At 54.1% G+C, this 25,791-nt stretch overlaps 2 protein-coding genes across 5 annotated transcripts in view; one reads left to right on the forward strand and one right to left on the reverse strand.

Moving 5' to 3' along the window:
- Window positions 1–9,577, forward strand: part of CAMK2A (calcium/calmodulin dependent protein kinase II alpha) — a 34,419-nt gene extending 24,842 nt beyond the window's left edge. Inside the window, exons 14-19 of one of the 2 annotated variants that reach the window (XM_048319724.1) lie at window positions 374–406; window positions 1,492–1,540; window positions 2,833–2,908; window positions 3,725–3,819; window positions 4,179–4,416; window positions 4,628–9,577. In XM_048319724.1, the coding sequence (XP_048175681.1) occupies window positions 374–406; window positions 1,492–1,540; window positions 2,833–2,908; window positions 3,725–3,819; window positions 4,179–4,411 (486 nt within the window). In that variant the 3' untranslated portion in view covers window positions 4,412–4,416; window positions 4,628–9,577. The remainder of the gene's footprint in view (window positions 1–373; window positions 407–1,491; window positions 1,541–2,832; window positions 2,909–3,724; window positions 3,820–4,178; window positions 4,417–4,627) is intronic. The other variant, XM_048319723.1, reaches the window with a different exon arrangement.
- Window positions 9,578–11,871: 2,294 nt separating this feature from the next.
- SLC6A7 (solute carrier family 6 member 7) lies at window positions 11,872–25,431 on the reverse strand. Of its 3 annotated transcripts, none has more exons than XM_048320225.1 (14): window positions 25,315–25,431; window positions 19,654–19,834; window positions 18,852–18,983; window positions 18,042–18,276; window positions 17,404–17,542; window positions 16,987–17,121; window positions 16,229–16,332; window positions 15,560–15,684; window positions 15,064–15,176; window positions 14,851–14,982; window positions 14,424–14,523; window positions 13,963–14,063; window positions 13,591–13,758; window positions 11,872–12,026 (listed from the first exon to the last, which is right to left on the reverse strand). In XM_048320225.1, the coding sequence occupies exons 1-14, from the start codon at window positions 25,345–25,347 to the stop codon at window positions 12,012–12,014; spliced, it is 1,713 nt and encodes a 570-aa protein (XP_048176182.1). In that variant the 5' UTR covers window positions 25,348–25,431; the 3' UTR covers window positions 11,872–12,011. The 3 variants fall into 3 exon arrangements, with proteins under 3 accessions (XP_048176182.1, XP_048176181.1, XP_048176180.1); XM_048320224.1 differs by having other exon boundaries at window positions 11,872–12,658; XM_048320223.1 differs by having other exon boundaries at window positions 11,872–12,658; window positions 14,851–15,176.
- Window positions 25,432–25,791: the final 360 nt, after the last annotated feature.

Below are 25,791 nucleotides of genomic sequence, written 5' to 3' on the forward strand. Positions count from 1 at the left end.
CTTAGCTTTTCAGTATCCCGCTTCTGTTCCTGTGAGCTTGCTGGCCTGGTCACAGGCCTCCAGAGCGGTCATTGACTCCTAGAGGATTCCCTTTTGGACTAGCCAGGTCCTTGGGATGAGCAGCCCCAGAGATTGTGGCAGGTCAGGAGAGAAAGGTGCTGCCAGGAATGTGGAGAGGGAGCTGACAAGTCACCACCAACACTGCGGCCGGCGGCACATCCCCACAGGAGCAACGAGTCCCTCGGCGCCTTTCGTTTGCCCCTCCATGAGGACTGAGAAGGGTGGCTCAGGAGCTGCTGCCTTTCATGTGCAGCTCTCAGCCTTTCTCACTCTATGTCTCTTCCTGTTCCATCTCTTCTCCTTGTTTTTCCAGAAAAGAAAGTCCAGTTCCAGCGTTCAGTTAATGGTGAGTGTCCTTCGTCTTCCTAAATGCCGATATTGCTGGGCCTCTCCACATGTTCCAGCTTCCCCCGTTTTTGGAAGTTACCTCGGGGTAGGGAAGAAGGGACAGAGGGGTTGGAGGGAACATCCTCAAAGCCGTATCACCCACAAACCCCATTAACAGGGTTGGTGCAGGCACTTGCTGGCCACCAGCTGGTGGGAAGCCAGCCCTGGTTCTTGCTGATGGGTTCTCATGCCGTTTCTCCCAGTTCTCCTGACTCAGGTCTGCAGGCTGCATCGGTCCAAGGAGCCTTGGAGAAACACCTTCCATGCCTCTGCGGGGACTGTATGGTCATGGGACACCTTGCCAACCTACATCGGGGTCTTCTGGGTAATACACAAGCAAGGCTCTGCTGGGAAGAGCTAGCAGAGCCATTGCTCTAGCTCCGCTAGCAGAGTTGCCTTGATGAGGCTCCCGGAGAGAGACGGGGGGTCAGTACCCCTCTCCCCCCAAATCTGTGTAGTGCTCAGCTGTTTCTTGAAAGAGCTGTGTCTCAGCCTTCAGTGGTCCATGTGGGTCTTGGAAGCACTGTTTTATTGTACATTTCTCTCCCTACTCTGCGGTCAGTGTGGTCTCTCACTCCTGCACAGTCCCCTCTTTCTCATCCCAGCTCCTCCTCGCTGTTAATTTGTACATCTCTCTCTTTATTGTACAGTCAACATGGTGTCTTCCACCCCTGCACAGCCCCTCTCCCTGCCCCTCCGGCAACGCTCCTAGGAACCCACCACATGGCCCCTGGACCTGCCCCCATCTCTGTCCCCACAGGTGTCGGTAGGAAAGGCAGCGCCGTTCCTACGAGACCCTCCACAGCCCACCTCTTGTGCCCTTGGCGACAAGGGGTGGAGGTCAGGGAGGGCTCTGCCAGTGCTGCCCTAGAGCTGTGGTTGAGGACAGGTTGGACCTGCTGGCGTTTTCCTTGGTTTCTGTCTGTTGGCACAGTTGAGCGCTGTGGGGTCGGACTCGGGGGGCTGTCGAACACACGAGCTCCGTCCGTCACAGGGAGAAGACCCTTCTCACCACCCCATCTCTCCTTTCTGTTCTTTGCTCAGGAATCGTCGGAGAGCACCAACACCACCATTGAGGACGAAGACACCAAAGGTACCAGTGGGGGCACATGGGAAGGTGGGCAGGTTGTTTAGGAGGGCTGCCCATGGGTCTGGCCGCCCCTCACGAGATATTTGCTACAGCAAAACCCACCACCATCGAGCTGCCTCAGGGCCCTTAAGAAGTTGCTTTAACTCCTCAGGTGTTTTCACTGCTGGGTTGCTGACACAAGCAGCTGGGGCACTGCTGGCGAGGAGCAGGGTGCTCCTGTGAACAGGGATGTTCCTTGAAAGCGGATGTGGAAATGGCAGAAATCTGCAGGGATAGCAGCCCAGCTGCTCTTTTAAAATAAATGTCCCTTCGGGAAAAGCCTCAGGGGAAATCCCCGTCTGCCGCCCGCCTGCCTGCCAGAGGCAGCTTTCTAAGAATAACCCAGGGAATAATTTATCGGTGTTAATTTGTAAAGTCTCTCGATGAAGTGATCTCGGCACAAAGTAAGATGGACTTTGGCCTGACATGAGAGCTAATGGGACAACTCATCCTCCTGGAGAGGGGCTCCCTGAGCCTGGATGTGGAGGCAGGTGGTGCCCAGGAAGTGATGGGATTCCCTCGCCTTTCTGGACAACTCCTAGGAACGCTCCTTCTCCTTTCATTAGTCACAATGCAAAGGGAAAAAAGTCAAGCATGATGCCAATTTGCATTTGAAGCAGAGCATTGTCAGTAAGCCCAGGGTTACCTCTGACAGCTCCTCCTGCATCCCTGGGAGCCAAAGTTGCTCTTGCAGCCCATCCCTTCCCAGATGAACCAGCAGTGCCTGGAATCCCTGGCAGCAGATGCACAGGTCTGTGCCCTTTGCTGGGTCCCTTCTTGTGTCTCCTGGTGTGGCTGCACATGTCATTTACTTGTTCTCCTCCCTGCTGAGACCCTGTCCTCCCATTTCAGAGGGAGGTGAGAGCATCCTTGGTCCAGCTTGCCCTAGCTGGCCTCTGCTGTGAGTTCATGGGGTAAAGGGTCTCCGCTTAGCAACAATTTTCAGCCAAGACCAGCCTGTCCCAACTTTTGGGCTGAGGGTAGCTTCCCACTTGGTGATTAACCTTTTGGCTCTTTGGAAAATTATAGAAGTTTTCAGTTTTTCCCTGACTTTGAAAATCTGGAGATGAGGAGCCCTTCCACACACCTCTATCCCAAGTCGCTCTCCTGCTTTTTCCCTGTACAGTTTCCAAAGTCACCCCACATCCTGTGGTCTTTTTCTGATGAGACAAATATCTCTCACCAATATGGTAACACCAGCAACTACTTCTGGTTTGTTTTATGCTTTTATTTCCCTTTTCTCTTTGAACCAACAGTACGGAAGCAAGAAATCATTAAAGTCACAGAGCAGCTGATTGAAGCAATAAGCAATGGAGACTTCGAGTCCTACACGTGAGTGTGCCCAGTGCAGGTTTGGGCTGGGTGAGGGCTCAGCCTCCCAGACCGGGGTCTGGGACTCCTACAATACTGCCCAGGAGGTTTCACTGCTGCCCGGGGCAGGGTGACCAGGTTGATGTAGTGGGGGAGAGTGGAGACCATGCAAGAGAAGGGGACATCAGTTTCCAAGCCTGATGCTGCTCTCCTGCTCAGCTGACCACAGCTCTTTGGTCTCACTGTCACAGATGAGCCCAATTTTTGGTTTGCAGAAAGAGGAATAATTGTAAACGTGATTTATGGTGAAAGAAGTGTTTGCATCCATGGAATCCATTATATCCAGATTGCCACAGGCTGTTTTGAAGCATAGATGATTTCTTCTTGCTGAGCTGATGCTGTTCAGAGTACACCTCTTCTGTGTCCAAGGCTGATTTAATTAGTGATGTCTGAGTGAGTGCAGGTCTTTGTCCCTGCCTCAGAGGATTGCAGCAGGCATATTTTGATACAGAGCAGATAATACGAGTTTTTTCCCTGATGTCTTCCTTTCTTGTAAAGAAGATGGCAATGTTTGAGGAGTTTTAATTGCAGAGGGTGACTGATGGAGAATGCACCCTGCTTTGGTGGGGTCCTGGCTGCAGCCAGTGGGCAGGAGTTGAGGTGGGTTGGGCAGAATGCAGGGATGAGGTCAGATTTTTGCAAGAATTACTCACTGGTGCAGACACTCCTCATCCTGAAGGAACCATCCTGAGCAGGAGGCATTTGGGTTCTTCAGGCTCTCATACCAGAAGTGGTGAGATAACCTCTCCCTTTTCTCTCTCCTTCCCGGCTCCCCAGGAAGATGTGTGACCCTGGAATGACTGCTTTTGAGCCCGAGGCTCTGGGTAACCTTGTGGAAGGCCTGGATTTCCACCGATTCTACTTCGAAAACCGTAAGCAGCTCACCTACTTTCTGAGGGACCCCTCCCACCTCCCATGTACTTGTCTTGACCTCCATCAATTTGCTGAAGGGAATAGGGTTAGGGTGGCTGTGGGAGCATCTCTGGTTGATCTGGAGGATCCTAGTAGGAGGTGTTAGGTCAGCTGGGGCCAGGAGTCTGTAGAGGAGTTGTTGGGTTAGCTGTTTTCTAGGTGAGCCCATGCTGAACCCACATGTACAGCATTTACTCAGCCCCATCAAGCAAAGAGCATAACACAAGTGTCTCCCCTTCCCACATTGTTGCCACCCTGGGCAAGAGCCACCCAAACTCCTTCCCCTGCCTAAATCCCCTTGTGCTTGTCCCCTCTCCAGTGTGGTCCCGGAACAGCAAGCCTGTGCACACGACAATCCTGAACCCCCACATCCACCTGATGGGAGATGAGTCCGCCTGCATTGCCTACATCCGCATCACGCAGTACGTGGACTCCGGAGGGATCCCCCGCACTGCCCAGTCCGAGGAGACCCGCATCTGGCACCGCCGGGATGGCAAATGGCAGATTGTTCACTTCCACAGATCTGGCGCGCCCTCGGTCCTACCGCAGTAAGCCCTGTGAGCATCCGGGGATGGGGCACAGGGGATAAGGAGGGCTGGGTGTGGGCTCGCTGCAGCATTGAAGCTCACAGCACGTGGGATCCTGTCCCAAGGATCCGTGATGGGGAGGAGGTGGCTGATTGCTGTGAGATGGCAATGAGGGGAGAGGGATGCTCTGCCAAAGGGATGGTCAAAGCAAATTTCGGCTCTTCTGGGTTGTGTTTTGCAGCTGAAGCGCGGCCCTGCCCGGGTTGGGTTTGTCACTGACTGACTACCAAGGGGAGACCTCCTCCGACATGTTCACCTACGGGACTTTGGCTGTTGGCTCTGCTGCTTGGTTCCCGCTGGAATAACCCCTCGCTTCTCACCGCGCACACACACGACAGCCCCGCCAGTGCAGCGCAAGCATCCCATCAAACCCCCCACCCTGCCGGGGTCATGGCGCTGGGCCCCCTTCCTCTGCATGAACCAGAAAAAGAGAAACCATGAACTTAACCCCAAGCATCTGGCAGGTGTACAGGCCTCCCTCATCGGCTGCATAGCGTCGGTGGGCCCCCTCACTACCCAGCACATCTCCTGAACTGGGCTCAGACTCATCATCCGCCTCCATCCCCACCTCTGCTGGAAGCCCTCTGAGGAAGAGGAGGGCAGTTTTGAGCCGCTCTCTGCTGCATCCTCCCTGTGTGCTGGTGGATTTTGCTTTGCTGCTCTCAAGGTCCCCGTCTGCCACCATGACTTCTGCCTGCTCCTGACCTGAGTTCCTGCTTCCCAGCAGCCTCGGCCGGGGAACTGCAATTCAATCCATTTGCAAAGTCCATTTTTCACGCGTACCTGTGCAAGGAGGGCCGTGTTTGGATGGGTGAGTAAAGATTGTCTGTATTTTTTCCCTTCCCAGCGCAGGCTGGCTCCTTCCCAGGAGAGCAAGTAGGTTTGCACCCTGGCTCCAGGCAGCTGCTGTGCCAAGAAGGATGCTCTCCCTCCTTCCTCCCTTCTCCCTTTGGAGCAGAGACTGGCAATGCTGGGAGAAGAGAGGATGAGAAAGACGACTGCTTCGCAGTACCACATCGTCACAGACGGGAGCTGGGGCTCTCCCATCCATATCCGGGCGGTAGCATTGCCCCTGCGCCCTCCTGCTCACCCACCACTCAGCCTGGATCCTTTACCCCAGCACCCACCCCTGCCCCCCCGCCACAGCACTGGTGTTCCCCTGCTCCTGACTCCCAGGATGGGACAGGGGCAGCCTAGCTGGCTGCTGGCTCGGGGCACAAACCTCCATGTGACTCCTTCCAGCGACAACAAGGAATGCAAGCTTTAGTGACAAACTGCAGAATCTGATTGTGCTTCGGCAAAAACAAACAAGCCTTTCGCTGTCTTCTCCTTTGAGCGCATGCCTTTTTATAGGGAAAAGAAACCAACCTACCGTGTATTTCGTAACTTGATTTTGAGTATTTGCTGAAATGGATCTTTATGTAATAACTAGAAACATTCAACTGTTTAAGTGGGGAGGGAGGGGGGATTTTCGGGGATTGCTGTTTTTCATTGCGTTTACATTTGAAGTGGGGTTGTTCTGCCAGGGGTCCCACGGCTGCCAGTCCCCTCCTCACACCGTGGTGGCTTGTCCCATTCTGTCCCACAGCATTGGGTGGCAGAGGCACCCACCTCCAGGGGCACCCATATTGCCATGGCGCCTTCCTACACCCCATGGGTCTTCCTGCAGGGCAAACCACAGCAGTGGCTCTGGGAGTGCCACCAGCACGTGGCTTTCAGGACAGAAGACATGGCCGGGAAGGGGAATGTTGGTCTCACCTCTTTGCCATCAGGCAGAGGTCCAAGTGTGGGTGTTTTTCTGGCAATTCTTCCATTTCACATTCTCTTTTTTTCCGACTGGAGCCTCTTCACTCACTGACGTGAGGCTTCTGCAGCACTGCTGCCCCGGGGTACTTTCTAGCTCCACTCTCTTTGTCTGCATGGTGTTTAACTTTCTAGACGGTGCGTGTGTTGAAAAACAAAGAAATGAACAAAAACTGCTTGTTTTGGACCTAAAAAAAAAAAAAAGAAAAAGGAAAAAAAAGGAAAAAAAAAAGAGGAAATGTTTCCTCCATGTAAATTCTGAGCGTGTATTTTGCCTTTTCTGTGGTTTTGAATGCTTTGCTCTCTGTTGAGGCAGGGACGGCCACCATGCCAAATGCAGCTGCATCCTTGCAGACTGCAAAAATATTTTCCCACTGGATGGAGGAGAAGAAATCTAAGCTGCTGGGGCATGGACAGGCCCTGAGAAGTGTTTTGGTGTGTTCCTCTGTGCCAGCAGTGCGATGGCTGCTGGTGATGTATGTAGGAGATGCCTTTTTGGGGGCAAATCACAGAGCTGATCCATGGGTGCCTGTGGGGGTCCCCATGCCCTTTGTGGACCTGTGCACCACAGGCTTGCAAGAGTTCCCCAAAGCAGGGAGATCCATACAGGGAAAGGATTAACTTTTAAGGTAGAGTTTGGGTGTTTTTACAGATCTGTTTTTCTTCCTGTAGTCATGTAGTGCTGAAGTTTTTTTAATTTTTAAAGGAAGGACTCAGCTCTTTCACAGTTCTCTCTCTCCCCCTCTCCAGAGCTGGCTCTGAAGCCAGCTGCGGTCAGTGTCATCCACCTTCTGATGTCCAAGCTCTCCAGGTGTCAAGAGGATTTTTGGGAATTGGTATAAGGTGGATGATGATGGAGACATCGCAGCAGGGCTCTGCATGGGGGCTGAAGGGCAGATGCCATCTCAGCCTGGTTTTGAAGCTGCTGATAGCTGTGGACCTTGGGTGGGCTGTGAGAGTGAAGCTGCTCCAGCAGCTGCTACTGGAGAAAGGACTGGGACTAGGGGTGTGGTGGGATTCGCTGGGAATAACAGATGAGAAGGGGTAGATACTATCTCCTTTCACTGAGAACCCACAGTCACTTCTAGGGAGAAGCATCTTGGCTCCCAGGAAGGCTTTGAGGCATCTTCTTGGAGGGAGTTTCTTCTCCTTGAGGTTTCCCTAAGGTCATCTCCCCAGGAGGCAGCTGGATGTCCTTGCAACACTCCTTTCCAAGGGAAGCAGAATCTGAAGTTTAAACTCCTTCTAGTCTTCCAGTCAAGCTGCAGCCTGACCAAGGAAGACTCAACTTCCCAACATGCCCACGCTGGCAGCATTAAGCACCTGCACTTTAGGGGTCTGTCCTGCCTGGTGTCTCTGCCCCACCTTGCCCTGCTTCTCCAGAGCAGGTTCCTGTATCTCCAGAGCGTCTCAGCAAGCACTGATGGACCACCACCATTTCTTTCAGTATCCATGGAAAACATCTGTCTCTGTCTTCCTTTGCATTTGTTAATTTCTCCTAAACTTGCAGGAGAGCTATATAAATAAGTTTTCACCATCCTTCTTTGGCTGGAAGAGCCAGGGATGCTGCTGTTACATCTCTACTTTTAAGCTGTTGATACTGTCCTTGACACTTGCAAACGGGCATGGCCCCAACAATCCCATCATGGTTCTGGGAATGACAAGGTCCAGGGATGTTCCTAATAAGCAACATGGACAAGGCCACCTTGTTGGGATAGAGTTTACCACCATGGACTTCCAGTCCCATCAGCCTCAAGGCTGGAGATCAGGCTATGGCATGTTTCATTTACTGGCACAGACAGAACTCCTCTTCTTTGGTCTCCTGGTGTCTGGGTGAAACCAAACTCAGAAGTCCTCCAAACTCATCTTCTCTTCCACCTCTTCCAGACCACAGGGGATGTCTAACTGGGAGCACTTGCTGTAGTGGTGTTGAGTTCCCAGCTCCACAAGTGGGCTTGGGAGCTGCCTATTTTCCCTTCCTGGCTGCCAAGGTCCACGGGCAACATCGTAATTTCTCACATCTTGCTGATGCAACCCCTCTGGAAGACCAAGAGGTCACTCCTGGGCCTCTGCTCTATGCTGGAGGAGCAGGCACCCTCCTCCTCACCCCAGCCAGGCACAGCTGGGAGAGCTCTCTTTCCCCACAAAACCTGCATGAAGTGCCCTTTCTGCCAGGCACCAAACCCTTGTCTGATCCCAAACCTTCCTCTCCTCCCATGGATGGCCCATGGATCCCCAGAAGCTGGAGCAGGCAGCAGTCATCTACTCCCCCTTGGAGCTCCCAGTGGGCTCTGCAACCCGTGGTGGGATTGCAGTGCCGTGTGTGAGAGGGCAGCCACACAGCCCCATGGACCAAGAGGTGTCTGCCAGCAGGAGATCCCATAACCTCCTCTGACCACCCCAGGAGACAGACTGACCCTTCTTCCCGAGCACAGGACACGTCATGGTGTACCCCACGCTCTTGATGCTGCACAGATCCTCCAGCCAGCAGAGTAGAGACCTCACCCTTGCCCATGTCCCAAGGTGCAGGTCCCAGTCCATCTGTATCAGACAGGGAAACACAGACGTGAGCAGGCTGTGGGGACACCAGAGCAGGGGCTGGTGGCCACTCTGCCACCAGATTCATCTGAATCTCTTTCCCTTGTGCAGGTCATCAACAGGGAGTGGGAGAGAGGGAGCAGTGGAGGGGACTGTATCGAGTGGCTCCTTCCTTCTTTGGATTGTTGTCCCTTTTTTCTAACTGTTGCACAATTTTAGGGCTTTTGTAACATTTTTTGGACAAGCAGGGAAAATATGTTAACAGTGGTTTAAGGAAAAAAAAATGAGATCTATCTCTCTCTCTTATATATTATATATATATATAAAATATATATACTTACAGGAAATCTCTATGGAAATATTTATTTAAGATGATTGCAAAAAATATATTATAATTAAGAGTATACCAAGCTTTGTCACGTAACAAAAATTCAGGCCCCGGGGAGGGGTATCTGCCTGTCCCCTCGTGTCTGTCCGTCTGTACGGTTGCAGCTGAAGCCTTTCTCTTCTCTTTTTGTAAGTGCACTCGAACTGTTGAGCAGTGTGACCGTGTTGGATTCAGTGGGAACTTGGGGCGGGGGGGGGGGGGTGGGGGAGGATTGATTTTGTTTCCTTTTCCGTTGTCTTTTTTGAACCTGCGGCTGTGAACAGAATGATCACTGCTCAAATCGGATGCTCTGTTTGGGGTGGGCGGTGGAGGGGGACGGGGAGCAGGGTGGGTGTGGGAGGGAGGGCGAGTGTCAGTTTTATTCTTGGTGTTCAAGTGCAATAAATAGCTACCAACTTCTGAGCATGGAAACGGATGATTCTCCGTCACTGCAGTGACTCAGACCGTCTGCCACCCCCTTGTCCCTCCGTCACCACACTCCTGTCCTCGAAAGCATTAAGGCTGGGACCAGGCCTTGGGCAGGGGCTGCAGGTATCCTGCTGCCTGCAGGATGCTGGTACTCTGGACATGGCCCACTCCTGGTGTCCAGCATCTCTGGGGTTTCAGGGAGCTCAGTGTCATGCCCAGACCCAGCTCATTGCAATCCAGCCCTTTTCCCAGGGACAGGGCTCTGGGGGCTGCAGGTGTCTGGGAGCCCCCAGCAGGTGTTCAGGCTAGATGGGGGGTGGTGGTGACCACTGGGCAGTTTGGGGGAGTTTGGAGGAAGCTGGTGCTGCAGGGTGAGGGGCACAGGACCCCCAGCCAAGTCCAGGGAGATTTTGGGGGGGCTCCCAGGGGCACCTGCTGGGCTTTGCCCATGCAGGTGGGCTGGTACCTCAGGGGGACTGGAGCCGGGCTGCCACATTCCCTGTTCCTGCCCCACCCCAGGCCCTGGGGTGCCCCTTTGCCCCCTCTTTCTGCCATCTGCCCCAGCCCCGGCAGGTGTCAGCACTGGAATATTCCCACTGCTGCATCCCCCCCAGCCCCGGGCAGCCACGCATGGCGCAGGACACGTGTCTTCCGGATGTGCCACTGCCCCAGTGCCTTTTGCCCCTGGTGTCCTCCCTCACTGCCAGCTTTGCCTCCCAACCACATCCCCTGGCACAGCCTCGGCTCCATCCCTCCCATCGCTCTGCAGTACAGTGCTGATTGATGGCAGCTGCCAAGGGAGAGCCCTGAGGATCCCAGGATTGCAGTGGGGATTTGGGGAATATGGCATGACCCCATGCAGGTAGGAAAAGCTGAGAAACATGCAGAGACTGGACCATCTTGGTCAGCCCAGAGCAGCTTCAACTCCATGCTGTGGGAAGGCATCAGGTTCTCCCGGTTCTCTGGTACTTTGTGGCCGGCAGCGACATCATGAAACACTGGAGTGCACCACCCCACACAGAGCCCTGTGTGCCCCTCCAGGGGCCAGCCCAGCCCAGGCTCCCTGGCCAGCACCCACAGCGATGGCTGGGCAACACCGTGACCTCCTGAGGCCTCCTGCTCAGTAAATAGTGTCAAGGTTAGAGTGAGGGATTCATTGGGCCCATAAATGTTTATGGCAGGCCCTCCCCGCTCCCCAGCCACCATGGTCTGAACTTTTCATCAGCCACGCTTTTATGGCCGGACTCTAATGATTAACCCGGGGCCAGCAATCGAAGGCACCTCATAGTTGTGCTGCCGGAGCCCCACATGCCTGGAGTAGCTGGGGCTGGGGGACCCCCATCGCCCCCACGGGCCGCAGCCTTGGTGGGTATGGTGAGGAGGATGGGGAAAGCTGTCCGTGGTCCTGCAGGAGAAAGGAAGACCAGAGCCATTCAGGAATGAACTCAGCATCCCTGGACAAGAGGAGGTGAGCAGGCAGGAGGACACGGTGTAAGAGCTGATCCTATGCTCTAGGAGGGGCAAAGGCAATAATTAAATCTCCTGTAGGGAAAGAGGAAGACTGCAGCCTCCTGCCAGAATTCACCCTGGGAGCTCAGGCCACAGTGCTGGACCCAGTGCACCAGGAGCACATCCATAATCTAGACATAGACCCTAATTTTTCGGTTTGTCCTAGGGTTTTGTCGTTTACCAGGAGAAAGATTTGCAGAAAAAAGACCAGGAGGAGCTGTGGCCTGCTGGATGTGCATGGGAAGCCCTGGAAGCCCCTCTAGATGTGCCTTTCTTCCATGCTGAGGACTCCCCAGTTAACCCAGGCAGAGGCTGTGTCACACAGCACTTTTACTGGTGAGCTGATGGCACGTGGCAGAAGGCACATATGACACCGGGATGATGGGGACTGGCAGTGTCACGTCCAAACAGCCCCACCCAGGAGGTCACCAAGACCCTCACTGTCGGCAGGAGGTGGGGTGTGGGCTGCTCTACCCCAAAATCACACAGACACTGAAACCCAGCCCTTCTCCTTTCACTGGGAAAAGCTGCACTCAGGGCTGGGGCCACACCTTGGATCTCCCTTGGCACTAGACACATGTCCTCCTTGGACACTGGGTCCAGCTGAAACCTGTCCCTGACCTCCTGCACACATGAGGGACAGGTTACATCTCTTCTCTTCCTTCAAGTCACCCCAACTCTGCCAGGCACCACAGGGAAGAGCTGCCCTGACCCACGCCAAGGTCCTTGGGGGATGTACAGCCTGGTTTGTTTATAAAGCTTTTCTTTTATTGTTCTACTTGTTTTTAACTGCTCCTTTATTAGGTCAAATTGCTTTGGGAGGACACCGATTTGTGCTGGTTTTGCTGGAATACCTCCACGGGATCAGAGCACTCTGGCACACGCTGTCCTCAGGGCATGGAGGCTGTTACAGATTCTCTCACGTGTTTATGGGCTATTGGAGTCAAATACAGACAAACAGAGAATAGATCAACACACAGGAGCTCCTTCTCCTCCTCCCCACCTCCTGCAGCCTGGACATCCCTGCAGCCTGGACATCCCTGAGTGGGGACGGCAGGGCTGGGGCTGAGGGTGGGAGTGGGACAGCTCTGACACTTCAACCAGACACTGTCACACAAACACATGGACTCATCACACAGTTTGTCACACTGAACAGAAACACAGGGGACACCAGGACAGGCAGCAGCTCTGTCCTGGCAGGGCCCAGGGTGATGATGAGGAACCTGGCAGGGTCAGCAGCTCCTGACTACTCCTTGAAAGACCTCCCCAAGCTGTCCTGAAGTGCTGCAGTGCAACCTGTGCAAAACGGGAGGGTGAGCTCCCACCCAGCCTATGGGACACTGGGTCCCCTCATATCATGGACTCCTCATCGTCCTCCTCCTCCATCTCCCGGTCCACCTCGATGGCTGTGTTCTCGTAGCTGGTGATGCCCCCGTATTTCCGCATGTGGACCATCAGGGGTTTGGGGGACTGGCTGCCGGCCAAGCTCGCCACGTACACGCCCGTGCGGTTCTCCTCCAGGGATGGGCCCCAGTCCATGGCCGGCCGGCTGGCTTGCTGGACTCGCTGTGAGGGGACAGGCAGCTCTGAACCCTTCAGGCACTCTGAACCCTCCACTCCCCAGGCAGCACCCCACCTCGCAGCTCACCCACCCCTCTCAGTGCCCTGCCAGCCCCCAGGGACTGAAAGAACCCCCAGTGAGGATGGGATGGGGTCAAAAGCTTGTCCTGAAACCTTTTGGGAAGGTGGCTCTAAGTGCCTTGCTGTGGGCTGGGGGGTGCTGGTGGTGAGGGCTTGCAGGAGTGAGGGGCTACTGCAGGGCTACAGCCCTGTGGTGTGGGGTTAGAGCCACCCAGACAAGGGGTTAGCCTCAGCCAAGGTGGCTTCTGGCCATGTCACAGTGCCCGTGGCTGTGTCAAGCCAGGTTACAGCCAGCAAGTGCTCCAGCAAGGGATTGCTACCCGGGGAGGGCATCAGGCTCTGCTCCTCTGCTTTTAACAGCCTGAGGAGAGCAGTGAAGGGCTGGGAAAGCTGTGAGCAGCCAGCAGCTCTGTAACCTGCTCCTGGGAGAAGCCTTTCAGTGCAGGGATCCCATCTGGGCTGCCTGTGCAGTCTGGCAGCTGCCTGCCTTGCTGTGTCATTGTTCCTGACAAGTGGGTGCAAAGTCCCAGGTGCCCATGGCTGCCCCATGCTGGGGACAAGGTGCTTCCCCACAGGGCACAGCAGGCTTGTTTGGGAGTGGGAATGCACACTGGGTTTCCCCTTGGGCAGCAGTTTTACTCCGTACCCGCCTGGCATCACGGGAAGCAACGCTGCTGGGAATGCTTTGGGATGTGCCATCTCTCACACCTCATGGGCAGCTAGGTGGAATGGAGACACACACCTCCAGGAGAGAGGATACAGACACTCCAGAGAATACTGGCTTGGCAGGGGGTTGCGCTCACTGCTTCACATTTCTGGGGTGCTCCCCAGAAATGGCAGGCCCCAGTACCTCCTACCTCCCACAGCGTCCCTTCTTCTTGGAGCACAGCCACCACCATGCCCATGGGAATCATCAGGCAGGAGAGGACTCCCATGAGGATGCCCAAGACCTCGGCCCAGGTGGGGAAGCGGTAGTTGCCATACTCAGAGGGCTGGTACTTGACAATGTTATACACCAGCAGAGCCTGTGGGATGGGAAGAAAGTGAGGTCATCCCAGAGGTCTCATGCTCAAAAAATGCCTGGAGATGATGGGCACCTCCCAGCAGAAGGATGGTCTCCAGGGCGGGAGATGCCAGCAGAGCAACTTGTCACACTGGGAGGCCACCCAGGGATACTGGCAGCACCATGGTTCTCCAGCACCATCCAGCAGCTCAGGCTGAGCAGTTACCATCATTGTTGCCGGGGATAGGACCATCCAGCAGGCTCTGAAGTAGGGCCCTGGTTTGAATCCCAGCATCATGTGGATATCTCGGCAGAACCTCTTCATGCCTGCAGGAGGGAGAGGGACTCAGAATCTCTGATCCCTGCCCTGCAGCCTTGTGCCTGTACCAGGCTGCCCTGCGCTGACCACAAGCAGTGGTTTGCATCCTCTACAGCAGAGTCTCCCCCCACCCATCTGGGAGATGCAGGAGGGGGGGCCCAGCTGGTGCTGCCTGAAGGACCAGGCTCAGCACCACATGTATCTTTGGAGAGGTGAATCAAGTGATAGCCAGGAAGAAACAGCTGGTGGGAGCAGAGTCTCATGCCCCACTGTGAGGCTGTTGGTTTCCCTACTGCTCCCTCTAAATCCCTCTCTCCAGACAGACAGCCCATCCTTCCCTGTGCCCCTGTGGGGACAGCCACCCTTACCATAGACACGTGTCACCACAAGGCAGGTAGTGATCACCACCACCATGAGACCAAAGCCAGCACTGTAGTCATCCAGCAGGACCAGCCAGTACATCCCACCCTGCGGAGACAAAGCACAGAGGCCAGCATCTCCAGGACCATCATCCCAATAAACCTCCACCCACACCCTCTGACTTTTGGGGACCCTGGGGAGGACAGCAGTCAGCAGCCTCAAGAGGCATCAGTCTCCTTATGGGGTCAGGGTAGGGATGGGAATAACACAGTGCCAGTCCCCTTGGACCTCACACCTTCTGGAAGTCCAGGCTCGTCTCTCATTCACCTGGTTGTCTGATATGAATATATGTCTGAAAACTTGGCCCTGACCTAAGTTCTCCCTAAAAAGAGTCCCTAGTTGCTCCCTACAATGGATCCATCCCCATACCCATACCTCTGTTGTGAGGATGAGCCCCATCAGGAAGAGGGCAATGCAGATGACAGCTGAGAATGAAGCTTTCTTTGGCCGCAGGTAGTAGGGGAATTCATCTGTCACTGCCGTAACGATGGTCTCCATAAATGCAAACTGCAGGCACAGGAGGAGAGGGTCCCCTGAGCCTTCAGGCTGCCTGGAGTCCACGGCTGGCTCCGTGGGCTCTGTCCTTACCTGGCTGTCCAGGCCCAAGGTTAGCAGCATGAAGAAGAACAGGAATGACCAGAATGGAGAAAGGGGGAGCATTGTCATGGCCTGGGGGTACACCACAAAAGCCAGACCAGGACCTAGGGGAGGCAAAGGACAGCAGGGTGAAAAGGTGGTGACAGAGCTGGGCAAGGGGGGGTGGAGGAGAGGAGAGGAGAGGAGAGCTCAGCAGAGCAGCACCATGGCAGAGACTTGCCAGGACTCTGGCAGGATGGGCAGGCAGGGTTCTGTAGCAGAGGGTGGAGAAACAGCCTGCTCCTTCCTCAGACCTTCATTAGACATCACTTGTTACTCAATATTTACACCACAGGAACTTGTCTCCCCCCTTCCCTCCCCCTCACCAGCTGAACATCCACCTTTATCCCTCATGCTGACACCCTCAGGTGCCTTCCATCCTGGAAGGGATGCTCCTCAGCACACCCCAGCAGAGGGGGAAGGGGAAAACATCTTTGTTTGGCCTCACCTGCTTTTGCCACCTGGTTAACAGGGACCCCAAGCTCCTGGGACATGTATCCCAAAACAGAGAAGATGGCAAACCCTGCCAGGATGCTGGTGATGGCATTGCCCAGGGTCACTATGAAGGTGTCCCTACAGAGAAGGAAGAAGATGCTCTGAACGTGCTCGCTCCTTCCCACTCCACGTAAGTGCATGGTGACATTGCCAGCCCCAGGTGCCACAGTAAGGTGACCCAGTGACTGTCCTTCAGGGCCTCTCTTGGCAAGGCTTGCCAGGGTCAAAAGGAGCATATATTTCATGGATAATTTTGAGGGGTCCCTCCAAAGCTTTCTGTCCCCTGTGGATGGGATCAGACCAAATATCCAACATGCACCTCTGTTGGTGAACGACATCGGGGACAGGGCAAACTCCAGCTTCAAATATCCTCAGCTTTCAGCACCTACAGCCCAAAACTTCTGAGCTGGTGCTCTGCCTTGGTTCTCAGGAGAATTTTCTCCCATAGATCCCTCTGTTCCTCTCAAGCCTGTACAAGCTGCCAGGTATCCCCTCAGTGCAAGGAGCAGAGCAGGGTGACTGTGCTGCACCACGTGCTTCTGCTGGCTTTGAACCCATCAGCTCAGGTTTTCATGGCTCCCCCCAACCCATATTTTTTTTAAAGACAGCAGCTGGCTCCCACCTGTAGATATTCTGATGGAAGGTGTTGTAGGATGCAAAGGTGAGGAGGCCCCCAAAGCCCACCCCAAGGGAGTAGAAAATCTGCAGGGCTGCCTCTATCCACACCTGGGGGAAGAAAGCACTTCTGAGGAGAGCAGGGCTTGGGAAACCTCCACATGAGGAAGATGGCATTAGAAATCTGCTTTCCCAGAGCCCTGGGTACATCTTCCCCAGCACTCCAAGCATGCACGGCCTATGGGATATTTGCCTTTCCTTGTTAACACACTCACCACTCATAATGGATCAGCTGGGTAATGGAAGGGCTAACAAGAATGTTCTAGGGCCAGCCCAGTGAGGCATTAAATGGCCTTGTAAAGTTGGGTGGTCTCTTGGTGACCACGACTGCTGACCCCCACTCCCCATGCTGGGGTTTCTTGAGAACAATAAACAGTCAAATCCACCACGGGCACCTGTTGCCACCCCCAGCCCATCACAGGGGCTGGGATGATCCTGCCCACGGTCCTGGTACTCAGGGGAGCCCTGGTATTGTCCGTCCATACAGAGCCATAAACGCATGCATGGAGTGGGAGCATATGGGAATAGTGGCCCAGACAAGGTGTGGGACAAAGATTTTTGGTCTAGGAGCAACCAAGAGAGCTTTAGGTTAGGGTGTGGCCAGAAAAGACACCTGAGTAAGGGAACTGCCTCTGTTGCATGCAGGAGGTGGAAGGAGAGGACTCATCTTTGTGTCTTGAACAAATTGCACAACATCCTACTCACCTTGGAAGACAGCAAATGATCGAACTGGGGCGTGAGATAAAACTGGATCCCCTTCCAGGCCCCCTCCAGGGTCACGCCCCGAATGAGCAGCATCACCAGGATGAGGTATGGGAAGGTGGCAGTGAAGTACACGACCTGTGGGAGAGCAGAGCCAACTGGGAGAGCTGGGAATGAGAGCAGGGCTTGAGTGCTGCCCCCATGCCCTGTCCCCAGGGTGGAACACATCATCCTGGGGCTCTCGGGCTGCAGCAGGGCCAGTGTGTCAGCCTTGCTGGTGTCTGGTGTGCAAGGCATCCCCAAAATATCCTGTACCCCGCGGATGCTGTTTGTGGGTCTCACTTTTCCCAGAGGTGCAGAGTCGCACGCACTGGTGAGCATCGCTGTAGGTCCCCCCAAAGGAGACCAGCCAGCCCTTACCTTGCCAGAGGATTTGACTCCCTTAAGGATGCACAGATAAACGATAGTCCAAGAAAGGAGCAGGCACAGACACAAGTTCCAGCGGATCCTCCCAGGATCCCCAATCCCCGAGCTTCCTTGGATGTGCAGGACATACCGGCTAGGGAGGAAGGAGAGCTGCTAGTGAGCAGCCATGGGCAGCCCCTGCCTCCTTCCAGAGGCTCTCTGACCCTAGAAATGCCCCTGCTGCAAAATAACATTGTCAACAATCATAGGCACTGGCAGCTCCTTGCCAAGCAAACAGGAGCAGTTGGAGTGATTTCTCCACCATGTATTAAATAGCCTAGAAGGGATACCTGGCATCTTGAGAGCAAATTCCCAGCCATTCCAGACCTGGGATGCATTTTAGTCTAGCATATCTCCAGGCCAACAAAACAGCACTAGAACATGGACACCTCCCACATCCCAGTGGCTCAACTGAGATGTCACCCACAGCTGAGCACGAGCCCATCACTGCACCCACACCACCAACCATGGGTGAGACCTGCAGCATCTGTGCTGTGAGACGTGCAGATCCTTCACCCCTCATCCCGTGCCCATCCTCTCCCTGACCAGGCACCAGCCACGTCCCCACACGTGGGTCGGGCTGACCTCGTTACCTCCAGTACTCCTCGCTGGGGCTGACGGTGTTGCTGATGTTGACGGGGAGGGTGTTGTTCCCCGCCTTGATGACATGGTGGTCCAGGCACAGGTCGGTGTTCCACCAGTTGCCGCAGTGCTGCCAGGGCAAGTCGCTTGTGAGGGATGCAAAGAGGTAGAAGAGAACGTAAGCAATGATCATATTGTAGTAAATGGCCACCAAGGAGACGATGAGGATCGTGCCCATGCCAACGCCTGAAGGAAGGAGAGGGTAAAGAAGGAGTGAGATGGAGCAGAGCAAAGCACATCCAAAAGCAGGGTCAGACACTGCACCTCAGCAGCCAAATGCTCAACCAGTCCAAGGTTCACCTGCTGGGGGAGCCTCTTATTGGCATTATAACATCTGGACATGCCTTCTCTGTATCGAAGATCTATTGCCTCATACAAAAAAGTTTATACCAGCTTAATGTTGAGAATAAAAGTACTTGCTCTGAACTTTCTTTTTTTTTGAATGCTTTATTCTTACCTTTGTTTTTAACAGGTATTGCTTAGCTTTCATGCTCTATTTTGTACAATAGCTGGCTTAATAATCTTCATACCATTTCTAGAGCTGGTCATGCCATCCAGAGCCCTCAAAGACTGACAAATCTCATGCATAACTTGCAGCCACTAAAACAGCTAACTCAAAATTCCAGCCTGCCACACTTTCCCCCAGATTCTTTTGATTCTAACAAGAGCTTTGAGGATCATGGGATGCAGCTGCTGGTGCATGTCCTCATCAAAGAGCTCTTGCAGATGTCCCTCAGAGGCTCTGGACTTCACTCACGCACCTTTAAAGAGAGGGCTTATCTTCCAGACTGCGAGTGGCCCCAGGCTGGAGAACTGGCCAAGTGAGAGCTCCATGAAGAAGATGGGGATCCCACAGATGGCCAGCATGATGAAATAAGGAACCAAGAAAGCTCCTGCAAGAAGCAAGAAAAAAAATCCTGAAAGTAATACAGAACAAACACCTAAAGCCCAACTGTGACAGGGAATAAAGCTCGTTCAGTATGTGTGGCTCTGAGGGATCTACATCAAAATCAGGAAGGCAGCGAGGAGCAAGAGCTCGCTGTTAGTGCAGGAGAAAGGGGCTGTGATTCACCTGATGCTGTGCTTCCCCTCTGCTCCCAACTTCCTTTTCTCTTTGAATCTTTCATGAACACCATGAAATTCTCCAGTTATTATTGCTCTGGGAGGAGTTAAACCAACACTTTGCACCATCACCCGGGGCTCTTGCACTGCAAAAGGTTCACTCCCTCCTTCGGTAGCCGGGAAGTGTTTGCTGACCCTGCTGAGACCTGGAGGACACCAGACCAAGAAGCTACTGGATACCAGGAGAGCTGGTGTTCAGTTCAGCATGGAGCCAGGGGTCTCTCCAAGGTCAGGAATACAGAGATGGGCTGGCAAGTCCCTTCCACACATGGGTACAGGTAGTTAAAGCGCTAAACAAGCATGGGGGGCAGGAGGAGGCTTCACCCCGCAACAACTGCTACTTTCCAGCCCCAGGAAGGGGAAGGAACGTTTCTTCAGGGACATCCTGCCAGCCCAGGTCAGTGTGTGGGAGTCTGACTGCCCCAAAGAATGCCCAAATACCTCCTCCGTTGGTGTAAGCCCTGTAGGGAAACCTCCAGACGTTTCCAAGGCCCACGCAGTATCCAATGCAGGAGAGGAGGAAATCCAGCCGCCCTGTCCAGTTCCCTCTGTCTTCCGGGCACTCGGAGCCCAGGTCCCCATCCTGGCTGCTGGGGCTTACCAGGAGATCTGGTGTCACTGGCTGAGCGAGGGACCAGGGCATGGGAGAGGGCAGACAGGGGTTGAGCAAGGAATAAAAACAGAGAATGAAGAATAGGAGAGAAGGAAGAAGTGCCAAGAACTCGCGTGTGAATTTGTGACCCCAAGCCACAGCACTGACTCTGGTCCCTTGGGAACAACCTGTCCCAGCAGCTCTCTGTTCCCCACCTCAGCCAATGCTGTGCTCTGCCACTGAGCAAACAAAAGGGATAAATGTGATCCCACACGGCCAGGGCTCCCCTGGGAAAGGCAGGATTGTCCCGTTTCATCCTGGGAAGGTTCACCAGGACCCAGCTTGCAACTCCAGTTCCAAAGACATCTTTTCAGGGGGCCACAATAAACTTTCTGGATCTCCTGAAGAATATGGGCGTGAGGACAGCGGGAGAGCCACTGTGGCGTGCCAGGGAGCGTGACACCCAGCCCCATGTGTGCTGCCATGCCAGGCACTCGGGTGGCTGCTATTAAATGCTCCATGCATTTTTCACACTTTTCCAGCTGCCAAAAGCCTGCACTGTGGGAACTTAGTGATACTCCCAGTTGTCCCTGCTGAGAGAGGAGAGACCTCCTTCCAGCATTCCTAATGTGCTCTGGATCAATGCAGCACAGGCAGGGCATTAACCCGTTCCCTTCCTCCCCATTGTCTCAGCTCTGCAAGTGGAAGTGTGAGTCCTGCAATCCATTTGGGTTGGGGTGATGCACCAGGAGGGCAGCTCTGTGTTTGTGTGTGGGTGTACATCAGGTCTGCAGTGAGGTGTCCAGTCTGAATTTCCCCAATTTCCTGACCTCAGGACAGCAGGGAAGGCATCCCCACTGACTCCCCTCCCTCCAGAGCTGAAAGCCTGAGCCAGCAGTTGCCAGATGGGATCCCATCACAGATACACCCACAGCAAAACCAGGCAGTGCAAAGGGGTGGAATGAGGATCCTGTCCTATGTGTTGCTGTGCCCTGGCATGGGAGTTTATCATGTTTGCATTGAGGCACAGGAGGATTCTGGTGTCCCTGCTGACAAGGTACCAGGACCAGGGCAGGAGGACCCCATTTGGGAACCTTCTCTTCTTGGGCTCTCCAAAGAAACAAAAGCAGCCATCTCCCTGTTCATCATCGTAGGGAACAAACCCATGGGATGCGATTGAGGGAGAGGGACCAAGGTTTGGAGGGATCAGCCAGAAGGAGTTGTGGGTCTCCTGTACCAGTGTGCACATGTGCTCAGAGCCTGCAGCAGACCCCAGTCCCCAGGAGGCCAGAGCTCAGTGCTGCCCTTTCACGGCCTCAGAGAAGGTGGCAGCCATCTCCTCTCCTCCTCTCCAGCTGGACTGGACTGGAGGATGCTCCTGCTGCTGGTTCCCATGGAGACACCGAGCCATGATGCTGATGGAGAGGGCTGCCAGCTCCCACCCTTCACAGGGTGCACCCCAAACCCCCAGCTGCTGGCACTGCAGACATGCTGCTTGCAGCCCAAAGGCACCAAACACAGAGGCAAACTCGTCCCCATCCCCACCTGCTGCACAAACACCTTGAGGGAGAGGACAAACCAGGAAAAACTCTTCCCAGAGACAACCTGAAATGTACAGCTCCGGTAAAGCTCTTATACAAGCTCCTCTGTGAAAAGCCCATCCATCCCTGCTGGGTGCCACCATCACAAGGCAAGGGCCAGAAGAAAAAAGTTGCAGAAACACAGGCTGAAAAGTCAAAATATGACCCAAATATAATACTCTTGCTATAAAACCCTCACTACCTGGCAGCCCTCCTGCAGTTGTTCAACACAGCTCTGTGGTTTAGCAACACCTCCAAGCCATGGCCGTGCCTGCTAATTAGCCCAGAACACAGAGTGGGCATGACCCACAGCTGTCTGTGCTTGCAGGGGATGGACAGGCTGCTCTGAACTCCCTCCCAGATATTTCAGCAGTTAAAACCTGTATTCACAAAGATCCCTGCCAGGTAGGGGCCATCACAGTCAGGTCTTCCCCCTGCAAAAAAATGTTTCCCAGTCCATCCCACTGCTTGGGGAGCTCTTGTTTTCCAGGTTTGAATCACAGACAACCAGCAAGCAAGGATGCTGGGAGATTGTTAAATCCTGTTGCCTAATTCCTCCATCTCTGTCTGAATCCTAAACACCTTTAGGAGGGCACAGGTAGAGCTGCAAGATCTCATTACATGCTGGTGCCTGTCCATCAGATGTAGCACAGAAATCAACACAGAAGCAACAACAGGAAATGAAAGGAACCAACGGGACCTTTTCCAAACTGTAAATGGCCTGATCCCCATCTCAGTCCCCATTTCAAGGGCCATGGGATGTGGTTTGTCACTTGTGTCTCAATACTGACTGCCTCCCTTTTTAATATCCTTATCTGGAGCTCTACAGTTTAGATTTGAGACCCCAGGGCAGGAAGTAGGAACCACTCAAGTGTCAGATAAACCCCAAGGACAATGAGAGTTGTCCACATTGGACGAGCTGAGGAGATACAGGTCAGGGATGCTGCTGGAGAGCACACACAAAGGCTGCTCCATGACTGCAATGCTCAAAATTCCCCCAAATCCCAGCCTTTCCACAGACATCACAGAAAAGCTGGCCTATTTGCCTGACTCGAAATGAATTACAAAGCACAATACTCAAGGCTTCCAGCCCATCTTTGTCCCAAATAGCAGAGAGAAGCACACCTCCCTACTTCAGACTGCTGGAAATCTCACACACCAGCTTGATTCTAGACCTGGTTTTTTTAGGATTAACGCTTTCAGCCTCTGTCATAACAGGAATTCTCTTTTTCAGCAGTAGTTGAAGTGCTCCAGTGCTCCAGTACTGCTCTAGTGCTTTCCACCGTCAGCTGCCATCCTTCAAGCCGGGCTCCCGTCTCGCAGTTATAAACAGACGGGGACTAACAGCTCCCTTGGCAACCACGGCCTCTTTGAACACAGCATCGCTTTCCATTTTTCACCAGGAGATGCTCCTAAAGAAGTCAGCAAAGCAAAGGTCACTGAGAAGAAAAAGCACTTTAGTCTCTGCCAAGGTAACAGCTCAGGTCTATAAGGAAATGGCTCTGTGCTAATTATTTTCTCTAAACCAATTTACTTAAAGCAAAACTCAGCTGTATCTGAGTGGAAAACCTCCAGCCAGATCAAAGGTATGTTTTCATCCTATTTTGTCTCCATTCAAGCTGGCATTGTGGGGTTATTTTGTCAGTGTTTTGTGCGTGGATCACAGCCTGTGAGCAAGAGAAATGCCACCCGGCACCAGATTTCTCCCCTGTGGAGCTGAGCACAGTGAGTCTCTAAAGTGTGAGTCACTTCAGAGTAGTTTGAATTGCTTGTTAATCTCTGAGAGAAAAAAAAATTAAAAAGCATAAAAATTAATTCAAATGCAGTATCTTCACTTAGAAATTGAAGTAAATAAAGCACTGCTAGGGTGTGGAAGAGCCCCTCAAAGAGCTGCACTGATCCTGGGTGACCCCAGCCCAGGATCACAGCAGATGCCATGAGTGGTGGTGGAGCCAGCATAGGGAGATTGGAGATGGCTGAGGCTGAAGCAAACTCATTACAACAATGTCCAAAGTGTAGGGAGTATGCACGGATACAAATGCTTGTGGTTTTCATCTGAAAACCCTGGGGAAGTTTTGAGGCAGTTTGTGGCAGGCAGAGGAGGGCAGTGGCTCAGGTAGGAAGATGCTGCTCAGCAGCCTGGCCAGGTATGGGAAGGGACAGCACGAACCATGGCTCCCACCACTGGCTCTGGTGGGATTTAGTCCATTTCTACCAAATAAACCCCAAAGAAAATAATCAAATAAATGAAAACAACCACTCAGCTCTTCTGGAATTACTATTATGCAAAAACCAACCTGAAATCCTTAGAGCCTGAGAAAGGTCTTCTCTAATGAAGAGGTATTTCCATATGTCTAAAATATGTCTGGTAAGAAGGTTTAAAACTCCAGCTCACCAAGGGTAAGCAGATCACAATAAGAGGAAGAGGAGGCTGTCAGGATCCTGGGCGGGTGCTGCAGTGGGGCTGGGCACATCTCTCCATCAGCCACCGCCAGCTCCAGGCAAGCCTAGTGCCAGCATTGGACACAGGGGTCCCAAGGTGGCTGTGAGCACAAGGTCCTCCATCTGGAGCTCAGCAATGGTATTTTTGGGTAATGAAGGACAGAGGGCTTTGAGCAGCACTGGGAATGGGGAAAATAACTCCAGAGACATCTGCTTTCCATCCCAACTGATCACCACAGGACTAAATGAATTCCTGAATGAATTCTAAAGAGGGTCACCAGCATCAAGTAACTCAGAAAGGCATTGGAAGGGGCAAAGACCACTTTTAATGGATCTTGCAGTCACAAAGCCATCTGGAAAAGCAATTTGTAGGAAAAAGGAGGAGAGAGAAGAGCCAAACGGTGCCTCCAAACTAGAGTGGAAGAATAGGCTGTCAGGGCCTGCTGGCTGTCACCAGGATACTGCTGGGGTTTTTACGTCATTTCCCAATATCCTAGGAATTTCCTGGCAGGGATGAAACTCTCCTGGGTTTTCATTCATCTGAACAGAGTCAACCTGCCCTGTGTTCAATGGGTATGGTTTGGCAGAGGGGGTAGCTGAAGAGGCTCCCAGCCCTGGGTCACTGCCCGGGATGCTCCAGGAAGGGCTGACCCATTCAGTAGCACATCCCCATGATGGAGTTGTGGCAGACACCACCTCTGCCACGCTGCTCCACCATGTCCTCAGAGAAAGGACTCAGTCCCCAGTGTGGGGGAAATGGGAACTCAGACCGGGAAGAGCAAAGTGGCAGTGGAGGGGAGCCTAGGATGGGAAAGCCTGACAATTGGGTTTAAAAAGGGTTTCCAGCAGCATGTAAAAAGGGTTTGTAGCTCTGCACTGAGCCCAGAGTTCAGCTTCCGGCTGACCCCCCATCACTCACACCCCTTTAAATCCTACGGAGGAGGATGAGGAGGCAATCCGAGCTGCAGGTGGGAAGGGCATTGCCGGGCTCCCTGCGCTCATCCGCGGGAGGGACCCCGAGCCCGGGCAGTCCCGGGGCTGGTGGGAGCAGCGTCCCCGGGGTGCCAGGCTGCGGGGAGCCAGCTCTGCCCCCGATGCCACCCACGGCACCCAGCCAGACACAACATGAGTCACCCAGCGCCGGCAGCACCTGCTGGCAGGGGAGGGTTGGGGGGGCAGCGGTGCCTCCCGATCAGGAGGAGCGGTGGGCACAAAATGCCCCATCCCTCTGCCCACGATCTCGCTCTGGCCCCCGCGCACGAACACAATTCACTAATATCCGACTAATCCCTGTCGGCTGCCCACGAAGGCTCCCGAGGACGGGATGTGAGGCGATGGGCATGACTCCCCCGCTCCCCGCTCCCAGCCCGGGGTTATCCTTGTTCCCGCTCCCAGCCCTGGGGTACTCTCGCTCTTGGCTCTCACCTGCCGGGGGTACCCCTGGTCCCCCGCTCCTACCCCTGGGGCATCCCTGCTCCCGGCTCTCACCTTCCGGAGATGCTGCCGCCGAACCTGCTTCATCCCAGACCCTGTTGCTATGCGCTCCCCGCTCTGACACTTTTCGTCTCGCTCTCTCCGGCGCTGGGGAGGGCGAAGGGGGAGCGAGGAAACGATGGCCGGCACGGAGGGATGGGCACGCACCTGCTGCCGGGGACCGCTGGGGACGTGAGGAGCGAGGCTGAAGGAAAGGTTTGCCTTGAGTGGAGGATGGCTGCGTGCGGAGCAGGGAGGGAGGAGGGAGGTCTGTCTGTCAAACGCACTCCTGACGGGGAAAGCGGGGCTCCGAGACCTCAGCCCCCCACCCGGGCAGCGAGGGGGAATGGCTGGTGCCTCACTCGTGCCACAAATGCATCAGGCGTCCCTAGGGAAGGACCGGACTTTGGGGGCACTCTGTCACTGGGCACCCCACGTAGTGATGGCAGCAGTGAGAATGCAGATGCCAGAAGCTCACAGCACCTTCCTGTC

Source organism: Corvus hawaiiensis, chromosome 15, assembly GCF_020740725.1.
Source record: "Corvus hawaiiensis isolate bCorHaw1 chromosome 15, bCorHaw1.pri.cur, whole genome shotgun sequence".
In the NCBI taxonomy this organism is placed as follows: domain Eukaryota; kingdom Metazoa; phylum Chordata; class Aves; order Passeriformes; family Corvidae; genus Corvus; species Corvus hawaiiensis.